We start from the raw sequence: 11,334 nt of genomic DNA, 5'->3' as shown, positions 1-11,334 counted from the left end.
TAACACCAGGATTGGGTATAAATTTTTTAAATCGGTCTCAGCATCAGGAAACCAGATTGACAGGTTGGTTGGTTATTGAGCGGGTAAGCAGTAAGGGTGAAGAGCTAAGATGTATCAGATGTGGGGAGTGGAGGGGAGGCGGTGGTTGGTGAGGGATGCCATTCGGACAGGATCAGGAATGGAGGGTGGGGCTAGCTGAGTTGGGATGGCAGAGGGAAGCGAATCAGATGTCAGGAATCAAACTTAGGCGATGGAGCTTGATTGCAGGGATAGAAGGTCAACCTGCTGGGAGCTTGGGGGCTGGAGAGGGGGAGAAACACTACTACTGTTCTTGGCCCACAAGCACTGCCGGAAAACCACTTATCAGTTCCATCCAGCCATTCTCAGCTCCTGTCAGCTGCCTGGTTTCCAGAGGCCCAGGGAACCAGCTAGCCAGCACTGTGCAACATTTGAGCCATACTAGCTCAGTAAAACATTTAAATGATTGATGTGTCTCTGGAAAGCAGTTCAGTCACTCATAAATCATCCCATCTCCATGTGGTGGAGATGGGTTGGGGCCAGATTGACTATTTTTTGAAATTTTAATCTTTTGAGTTTTTCAATGAAGTGTTATGCTGATCAAATACTGGACAGCTGTGTCTATTAATACATTGGTTATTAAACTAGTATTGATGTCAATCAACAGGACAAATCAAGTCTCAATGTTCAGGAGGTCAAGGCTGTTTTGCAGAAATCCAATGTAAAAATATATAACGAAATTTGCATTTAAGACAACATTACCAAAAGGAGTGTTCTGCTGGTTGCTGAAATTTCAAAATTGATTTAATTATGAAGTTAGATTGTGCCACTTTTATACATTAAATGTGGCAACCATTCAAGACTTTTTTCTTTAAGCAGTACTCCTGAATTTTTAACACGATGTATAATGTGTCATATTTATGAATGCAATGTTCCAAAATGTACTCACTTTAATTGTCATTAATAAGTGCAAATATATTACATTGTTATATCCCAAAGCAATGAAATACAGACAGATCCAGAGGTTGTTCAACACAGTTCAATAATATAATTCCAATTAGGGCAAACATAACACTTTTAATTATTGGATCCTTTTATTCAGCAAAAGCATATGCAAATTTTACCAAAAAGCACAGAAACTCCAGAAATCAGAGATTGTCATAAAATAATGTGCTATGATTACAATCATGCAACGACAAGCAACACAAGTCACAAAGTTTTCCCTTCCTAAACAAACTATGGGGCATTCTAACTAGTGCTCAGGCACTTTGCCAATGAACTGAGATTTGAGGCAACATGACTACTGTTAAAAATCACATTTACATAGGCAATCTTAGTTTATGCAATAGCTTTGAATCAACACATCTCCACATTCAAATCAGAAGACAGTGGAGAATAAGTAACCTCCACAGATGTGCAAATATGTACGCCATGGAATATTTAACATACCAACCAGAAACTGCAACAAGTTGCAATTCTAATCAGGGCTGGGAGGCTTAAATGTACTTGATTTTGAATTCAGCCTAATTTGCGCCTGCATATTTTACATGCAGTGCTGAGAGGGCTTCTTAATGGAATAAGGAAAAAATTTGAAAAATCAGTTAACTTCAGGCTGTAAACCATTTGATCTCAGCATACTTGAGCACCCATACAACCAATCATATGCTTAAATGAAAGTCTGTGTGCCAAAAACCAAATGTTTGCATTTTCCAAACTGAGCCAACCTCAGAAATTGTAAGTTGTATCAAGCAGATATTAAAAGAAAGCTCTTGGGGAAATAAAAAGTTATATCCAAAAGTACACAAAACTTAAGCTTTTTTCACATTCTTCACTGCTTTTCACCACTGTCTGGAACCATAGTTACCAGCATATGGACAAAAGTTCCGTGTGGATATGGTTCAGTCCAGCAAATAACCAAGGCTCATTTCAAAAGTTACCGAATGAACTGGGAAAGGATCAAAGTATTCAGAGTAAAAGATCTATTATTCTACAGAAACCCAAAAAAGTGACACATTTTTTTTGAAAATTGAGATCTTAGAGACCAATTTCACAAATTCTTTTGAATTAATATTTACTGTGTACCAAAGCAACACCCTGTCATTAAGATCAAATTGGCTACTTTACTCTTTGGGGTGCAAAGTGCTGAAACTCATCATTTGAAGCTCTTTGTGACAACTTGGAGTTCCTTCCTGTTTATAATCACTACCAACATTATAGTGAAAGTTGCTGTAGTCCCAGAGGACTATAGGCTGCTTTCTCATTAGAGAGAGAGAGCTGGTGACGAGTTTAACCTGAGGGTCACCACACCTCGGGCAAGGTTGAGAAGGTTGGGCCTTCAGATTACCTCAGCCAGTACAGGAATTGAACCCCCCTTGTTGGCGTCACTCTGCATCACAAACCAGCCGTCCAGCCAACTGAGCTAACCGAACCCCAACCAACATTATAAACAACGTGAATTCAACAAAATAAGCTGTATGGAGGGAAATTATTTCAATAATTTTGCAAAGGTTTACAAATAGGAAAAGACAAAAAAACCAATAGAAAGATCAAGGTAGTTAAGGCAATTTTGTGGATCAGTTTGCAGACAACACTAAACATGCAAATACACAGCTTGACTGAGGGAGTGTGGGGGTGGGGGTGGTTGCAGGCGGGTGGAGGACAGAAAAGACAAAAAGAAATGGTGCACAGTATTCCAGCAAGCCATACACATAATACAGCCAACACTGGCAGTTCTAAGCAAGCAATTATGTGGGACAACAGTAGTGTAATTTACACAATGAATTTCGTATCCATATCCTGCAAGCTTAAGCAGTATTGAAATGCACTATAATATACATGTCTTCTTCAAAGTTCCACAAGGTTTAATGCCTTTTCTGTCAAGCATTAACAAGAGATAATTGTGAACTACATATACACATCAACTCCAAATACTTAACAGACCATTGGTGTCAGAAATGCAGCATATACCACTATAGCACATATTTCCAACACATTATTTACATATTTGATACATTACTGTTTTTAAAGTTTTCTTGCAACTCAATAAAGCTTCAAAAGAATTCAAAAAGCTTCAACAGAAAAAAATGCCTCTGAATGCATGGTTAATCTTCATGAACCTCGTTTCTATACACCCAGGCTGGTGCAATCTTTTTTGTCTTTCATTTTTTTAAAAAAAAAACGCTGTTAGCATGTGGCACAAGTGCATTGATGGACTTGTTTTGGATATATCCTTACAAATATGTACAAAGTAAATACAGGCACTTGAAATGTCTTTGGTTGGAATAAACCAACTTTGCAGGACACTGCATTCAAAGCGTCAATGCCCATTATTTTGGGCTCAACGTGCAAATGCTAAAACCTGTCCACTTCCAGTAATGAAGCTGATTTATGCCTCTGATAGTGCAACCTGAAAAAAAGAGAAAAACAACATAGTATGCAATAATAAAAAAAAAACAAAATGAATTAGTAAACTTAATTAGCAAACTAAGTTAGCAGCAACCAATAATGAGGCCTGTTTATTGTCTAGTTTGTTCACTCTAAGAGTTAATAAAGCCACTATAACGTAATCAGACCAGGTTTATAGTTACACCGATTCCTGGTTGGGAAAAGCAGAGGGTTGAATTCACATACAAATTTGGTAACCAACTGCTGCAGCACCAAAACAGTTAAATAATACTCAAGGTAACATTTCTAGTGGAAGTTTACCAATATTAAAATTAAAATAAAACTCTAGGGGCATCTAGTGTTCAACAATCATATGTAGCAGACAAATTATATATACAAAAACATGAAATACACATGATATTTTGTTAGAATTTTTAGTGTTGAGAATTTAAATATATGCACTAATTTAGAAATCTGCTAAATACATCCATCAACATTTAACGTTGAAAACGAAATTCTAGACAATAGCAATGATCCGACACGCCATTTTAGATTAGGAAAATGAGAATGATTTAATACTCACAATTATGTACTGTGTTAGTGTCTGTATTTAACAGGCATCACGATCAGAGTATAATTTTTCTTTAAATCGGGCTGAGTCACAGAAAAAGAAGGAGTTACCTTTTCTGGACAGAATTCACTATTGTTTTGTCGTACTTTCCCTGGTCGTCCTTTGATAACCGCATAGCAGAATATTGTAATCACCATGACGAACAAGAAATAACTGGTATGCATCAAATGTAAATTAATGAGTGAACGATCATCCTGTGAATAAAAGATTCTTGATGTAATAATTTTGCACAGATACAAAATCAAAGTAGGTTAAATAGAAAAAATATATCACACATCCGTATTCTTCATTTTACATGCTTTACCATTTCTATCTTCCCTTAAATTTATACAGTCCTCCTCAGTTGGGTAATCAGTTCAAAGACCTAACCACGGTTTACACAACAAAGAATCACAGAATGATAGAATGATACAGCACATTTGGCCTTTGGGCCTATGCCGGCTCTTTGCTGGACCTATCCAATTAGTCTCACTCCCCTGCTTTGTCCACATCGCGAAATTAATGTTTACACTTTGGTAATTCTTCAATTCTTTTTTTGAAAGTTACCACTGAATCTGTTTCCTCACCCCATTAGGTAGTGCAATCCAAATCACAACAGGGTGCTGCAAAAAAAATGGTTTCATGTCGCTTCCGGTTCTTTGTCAATCACCTTAAATCTGCTCCCTCTGGCTTCTGACCTGTGACCAGAAACAGTTTCTCCTTAACTCCTACTCCATAAAAACCTTTCATGATTTTGAACTTTCTTTCAAATCTCCTCTTAACCTTGAGATAAAAACAAAAAAACTGCGGATGCTGGAAATCCAAAACAAAAACAGAATTACCTGGAAAAACTCAGCAGGTCTGGCAGCATCGGCGGAGAAGAAAAAAACGCCGATGCTGCCAGACCTGCTGAGTTTTTCCAGGTAATTCTGTTTTTGTTTTGGATTTCCAGCATCCGCAGTTTTTTTGTTTTTATCTCAAGGTTAAGAGGAGATTTGAAAGAAAGTTCAAAATCATGAAAGGTTTTTATGGAGTAGGAGTTAAGGAGAAACTGTTTCTGGTCACAGGTCAGAAGCCAGAGGGAGCAGATTTAAGGTGATTGACAAAGAACCGGAAGCGACATGAAACCATTTTTTTTGCAGCACCCTGTTGTGATTTGGATTGCACTACCTAATGGGGTGAGGAAACAGATTCAGTGGTAACTTTCAAAAAAAGAATTGAAGAATTACCAAAGTGTACTGTCGAAGGGTCATGAGGACTCGAAACGTCAACTCTTTTCTTCTCCGCCGATGCTGCCAGACCTGCTGAGTTTTTCCAGGTAATTCTGTTTTTGTTCTCCTCTTAACCTTCTCTGATCTAAGGAGAGCAAACCCAATTACTCCAGTTTCTCCAATTACCTGAAGTCCTTCATCCCTGTAAATCTCTCCAGAAGGGCCTCTCTATGGCCTTGGCATCCTTTCTAAAGTGTGGTGGCTGGAATTGAACACAATACTTCAGCTGGGTCCTACCGAGTATTTTAAGAAGGTTTAGCATCACTTCCTTGCTTTTGTATTCTATGCTCCCATTTATTAAGACAAGGATTCCATGTGCTTTTTTTTTAAAAAAAAAACAGCTCTCTCAACGTCTGCGACCTTCAAAGGCTACCCTCTTAGTATTTACGTATTCATAGATGATTTTTGGGGTTTGCTTTATGCTGCTAATCTTTTTTCACATCAGAGCTAGTTTATTCTACTGCCAGTAAGACATTGAAATTGATGCACACCAATCAAAGCCAGAGGTTTTTAGGGATAATGATACAAAAGTATGTTCTAGCCACTCGAAGTGTGAACTGCTGCAAATTTACACAGCTAAGTCATGAGTATTGCTGAAAAAAAAGACATGCTTTCAAAGCTTTTCATCTTGCATTCATCAGGTGTTGTGACCATAACCGATGTTATTTGCTAAGCAAGCCAAATCCCAGAGGGATACTTGTCAGATCATTTTTTTTTATATTTTGAAAATGAGGGAAGAACTGATCCCGGAAGCATAGAATCCCAGTAACACTTATGGGTTTTAAGGTTAAAAGATTTATTAAACAAGAAGAAAAAAAACCTTAAGCACACAAGATTAAAACTATACAGTTAACAGTCTAATAAAACATTCCCCAAAAAAACCCCACACTTGGTCAGAACACACAAGCAAGCTACTTGGCAATAGCTCCCTAATACATTTTTAACCATAAAAATCCAGTAATATTACCCAAAGTAAAGCTTCTGTCACTTTAATAAAAAGGTATACCACACAACTTCTCACACTCTTCCAATCTGCTGTGGAAATCCAAAAGAAAGGTTCAGGAACAGACTGCTTTCTGAAAACAAATAATTATCTGGCTTGAAAACTCAATGGCTGCTTCAAATTGACAACTTTCATACCTTCCTCCTAGTACATCTCAGGACTCAGGACATCTCTTCCACACAGCCACACAACTCAGCATAACATATTTCCTTAAATATCCTTTGCCCCTTTCATCTTATTCCATTGTTCTACCACGTCTTTGAATTCAACTTTTCCAAAATATAAAAAATTACCTCTATTTTAATAACCTTCCCTTGTTTATTTATGACACCGTTGTAAGTTGTAAATGTCCCTTATCACTTCTAAACTCCCTTTGAAATTTAACAGCTGAAAAGTCAAGTCCCTACCTATCACCTATGGAAATTTTAAAACCCAACTTATTTACTCATACATTCAACTTCACTTCTGCCTCTCATTACAAATGCATGCATCTAGCATTTTTACCTTTCAAATCTTCCTTTCATCTCTCAGTTCCCACAGTCTTTACTAACCTTCCCTCAGTTTAATTAACCATAGGCACACACACATATATCTTTACAGAATACCACCATATTCCCAAAATATTAACATAACAACATCCATCTTCACACAGGATGCATGCAAGAATTTACCAACTGTAACGGGGGAACAATAACTTATACTGCATGAGAAGAAAGTGATGGAGAATGCTGCATTCTCTCCAGCAGCGCTTCCACCAGAGTCCATCTGCCAACCAATCAGCACTCTCTTCTCATGCAGTTTAAACTGTTGTTCCCGTTACAGTTGGTAAACTGTTGCAAATATCCTGGTGAGTACAAGACGAAAAGCTTTCATAGCATGTCTCTTTTTTCAGCAATACTGAAGTTCTGTACGAGCAAAGGACTACAGCTAGATCAAAAGGTTACTGGCATTCAGATGCTTAGAGATCTCGTTCTCTGTAGTGAAGGGCTTGGTATCACGCAGGCAGGACCATAAAAATAAGGTTCTGATGAACAATCAATCATCAATCTGAAACACTAACTCTATATTTCTCCCTCTACAGGTGTTGTCTGACCAGTTGAGTATTTTCAGCATTCTCAGTTTTTGTTTCAGACTGCCAGCAACAGCAGTGTTTTGCTTCTGCACCATAAAAAAAATGATTTGTACTTTAGTGCTTCAGATTAATATTGCAGGGTGCTGGGATTTCACCCTTTCACTGTGCAATAAGTTTGCATGAATGGACCATGGGACATGCAAGAAAGAGATAACATGATTTGGGTAATTTTATACCGAGCAACACCACGGAAAACAGACCCAACAGCATTACCAACACTATATATCAAATAGAAATAGCAATGTCTGCAGAGGCAAAAAAAGACGAGGGTTGAGAGTCCTTTACAAAATAATGAGCTTTGATCGGGTAGAGTTCAGAACAGAAATATCCTACCATAAATCTGGATCACCAAATTTCCACCCTACCGATTGGTTCTTGGCCCATATTAATATGGTGTGGACAATGGACAGATTATATTAAACCAAATAATCTTAGTGAACACATTAAGATAAACCAATAAAATGCATTAACTTTCATTCTTAATGTGCAAATCAAAGCAATGTATAACTTTAGGCAATGTTAATGTGTTGACAGCTTGGCATGGGAGCCCTAAAGAGAGAAGAAAAATAAGAACTATGAAACATCAAGTTAAGTTTGTATTTTACATGTATATAGCAAGATGATGTATTACTTACATCTGGCACAATGACAGTTAGTTTAGGATTGAGTGCATGATAGACTTTCCCAATTGCTCCTTTATAACACCAAAATGGGTTGTAGTCCTGCAAATATTTTGTATTTGCATCTCTAGCTGTAGTAAAAATTTTATACCAGATGGTAGCATTACTGTACGTTTCAGGGATGCAATGTGGTGGCTGGCTGTAAAAAAAAAAATTTTCATTTTACTTAAAATTTTAAATCTGCTTTGAAAGACAAAATCCTCTCACAAGGCCTGCCTCCTCGAAGACTATTAGGATTGCTACCAAAAAAAAAATAAAGCCAATAGTTTCAATCTTTTAGAGAAGGTGTTATGCCATGCGTGTTCTGCCTGAAGGCAGGTTCTTGATTCATTGTCTGTTGATGTTTCACCCTGAGCCGTTTTCTTGGCAGGGTTTTTGTCAGTAGAGATTTGCCATTGCTGTCCACTCCCAGGGGCAGGGCAGGGCAAGAAGGCAGGTCCCAAGCCTATCTCAACAAGATTGGCAATTCAGAAAAACTGGACATTCCAGATATCATGGCTTAGCAAACAATAGTAACCATAGCTATCCTTCGTGCGAGGAAGTACAAATTATGGATAACACCATTATCTGAGAGAAAGTTTGAACTCCTGCTTGTCAAATCGCTGGTATCAAACGCAGACAAATTCATTTGTGTTCAGAGCTCAGAGCCAGTACCGAATAAGGGTGAACTTGACTATAGCATCTACATTAGCTCTTAGTGCAAGTTCTCTCAAATTCATTCTGCACAACATTTTATTCAATACCATGCTTTGTTGATTCCTGGTTCAAAAACTACAGGCAGATTAGAAATTAAGGATTCTCTGCACATTCATTTGAAAAACCCTACCAGTTCCGGTATAATACTCACACTGTGACAGGAAAAACATTAGTTGTGGCTGTGACGGTCATGCACGTTGAGTAAACCATCTGCTCACAACGGCCATGGAGTACACACTCATCAGAATTCCAGGAAGTTGGTAGAGTAAATGTAATATTCATTTCTTCATGTGCTTCATGTCCTACAAAACAACCAGAAAACAATTTTTTTAAACCACCACCATTGAAGAAGGGTGCAAATAACAGTAAAAGCCTCCAGGTAGCAGTTATTTCCAGGGGTGAGATTGTACCGAGTGCAAAAGTCAACAAAACCACCCAATTATGATCTCACAATTAGAACTAAAAGATATATATTCCCATAGAGGTATCCAGTATTTAGAAAAGTTGATTGTTAAAAATGGACTTGAAGGCCAAGTAAAAACTGTCCAATGAAGTTACTTTTGTGGTAAATATTAGTTGTGCACTTTAGAAGTCCAACTTTAATAAGGTACAAAAAAAAGTGGGTTTGACAATCAAATTTGACTGAACAAACTTTTCAGTAACACATATTGCTTGATAATCCAACTTACAATTAAGAAATCTCAGAGACCATTCACAGAGAAAGGCTATTGTTGTAAAGCCATGTTTATATTATAATTATATATTATAAAGCTTTATATTGAAAATTGACATTTATTTATTGGGCTAAAACCACTGGTTGAATTTTAAAAGACAGAACAGTAACATTTCAGTGGCTTAGAACAGCACCTTCTATGATGGCCAAACATTTGCATAACAGTACCTCACAAATCCCAAAACCATTAAAATGGAGTCAGCAGGTGTAGAAGAACCCATTTAAGACAATCACCTTAGAGGAATGTGAATGACCCCATTTCCTGACCTTTCACAAAACATATAGGCACCTGTGTATTCAACCGGGTGTGGATCAAGCCATTAGTCACAGTTTGGACAATGGACTTTCACTCAGAAAGGAGCTCATCTGGCCATAATCTAATCAGGTCCAAACCACAGACCTAGAATCAACTTGCTATGACCATGTTTGGCTAACTGGTTGGTTGGAGATAAGGGATCATGTAATGCATCAACTGACCCTCTTTTGTGTTTAAAGAAACCGCTTTGCTCCAAGACACAGAACAGGAGGAGAGATGCTGAAGAAGGTGGCCCCAAGTGAGCGCTCTCTCTCTCCCCACCCATGCTGCAAGCTCGAACCCTGCCTATTGTTTGACCAGCTGTCTGCCACGGGTAGGATATAAAATCCACCTAGTAGCTGCTGACTCCAGGAGACCTAATAGAAACCATCCATCAACATCTTTAAATCATCCTGTTGCAGAATTTGGAAAGACCACTGGGCCCAGTCTGAAACCATCAAGGCATCAATCTACCAAAAGCATACTGGACTGACGTTTCTTGGACTTTAAAAAAAACCTGCTTAATCTTTCCTCCCACTTTGTAACTTGTGTTCGTGCGTGTGTGCGTAAGAACTCTAATGTAAATGTAGGAGAGTCGGAGCACTTTTATTTCAATTGGGTATTAAGTACAATAAATACTGTCCTTTTTTTTTTAAAAGAGGCTTACAAGGAAACATGTGTCTTTTACAGTCACTGCACTAAATTGACAAGCATTTTTTTTCCCAAAAACCTGTTGCAGTCAAACGAGTTGGAAAGGGGGGAGCCATTCTTCCCCTTCTCTCCTGACCGCAACACTGTAGCAAGAATTAAATGACTAAAATTCTGAAATCACTTAAAACATCAAACAAGGTATATTTAAAGTGCAAAGGCAGAAACATATTGGTAGCAAATAGAATGCAACACAGCCAAAAGCAAGATATTAAGTACTTCCGCCTCCAGGATTAGCCATCGCCCACTCGCAGTCAGCGTTTTAACATAAAAACTTTATATCTATCGTGTGTTTTATCTTAAAAGTCCTGAGAACGCAATTGTGACATATTTGACCAATGTAAAATGTAAAGCTAATCTGAAGCAAATCACAATAATTTGCATTTAGATAGCATAATGTAGAAAACACTTAAGCTACTAATATTACAAGTTACATGCATGTGTCACTGCTTCCATCACCCATTTGGCAATCTTCATATTATGAAGCCACAGTAACTGACAATACAAAATTATTTATTCAGTTAATTTTGTAGAGAAAATTAAAATAGCAGGCAGTGTGTACAATGTGGCCTCTTAATTTTTTTCTTGGAGGGCACAGGAGAATTATTTAAATGCGTGGTCATTGGTTAAGCGCACAGATTTTGAGAAGGACTTTCGATAAGATGTCCAGCAAGAAACTTCTTTAAAATATCTTAAAGAGGGAATGTAGCAACTTGGATGGAAGGTTAAACAGTTATGGCAAATGCAGGTTGTTCAATATGAAGAAGGGTTAGACATGGTGTGGCACGGCTCCACCGTTCTTCT

At 37.8% G+C, this 11,334-nt stretch overlaps 1 protein-coding gene across 3 annotated transcripts in view; it reads right to left on the bottom strand.

Moving 5' to 3' along the window:
* Positions 1–953: 953 nt before the first annotated feature.
* The window catches only part of tmem248 (transmembrane protein 248), a 33,297-nt gene continuing 22,916 nt past the window's right edge, over positions 954–11,334 (bottom strand). Inside the window, exons 4-7 of one of the 3 annotated variants that reach the window (XM_041197906.1) lie at positions 8,946–9,096; positions 8,054–8,237; positions 3,986–4,227; positions 954–3,424 (exon numbers count right to left, since the gene is read on the bottom strand). In XM_041197906.1, coding sequence (XP_041053840.1) covers positions 4,000–4,227; positions 8,054–8,237; positions 8,946–9,096 — 563 coding nt within the window. In that variant the 3' untranslated portion in view covers positions 954–3,424; positions 3,986–3,999. Of the gene's footprint in view, positions 3,425–3,985; positions 4,228–5,409; positions 5,486–8,053; positions 8,238–8,945; positions 9,097–11,334 lie in introns of those variants that run through there. The other 2 variants (XM_041197907.1, XM_041197908.1) reach the window with 2 other exon arrangements.

The sequence above is a fragment of the Carcharodon carcharias genome, chromosome 10 (assembly GCF_017639515.1).
Source record: "Carcharodon carcharias isolate sCarCar2 chromosome 10, sCarCar2.pri, whole genome shotgun sequence".
In the NCBI taxonomy this organism is placed as follows: domain Eukaryota; kingdom Metazoa; phylum Chordata; class Chondrichthyes; order Lamniformes; family Lamnidae; genus Carcharodon; species Carcharodon carcharias.
Note: the sequence above shows the minus strand (reverse complement) of the source record. Positions and strands in the feature narration are given on the sequence as shown.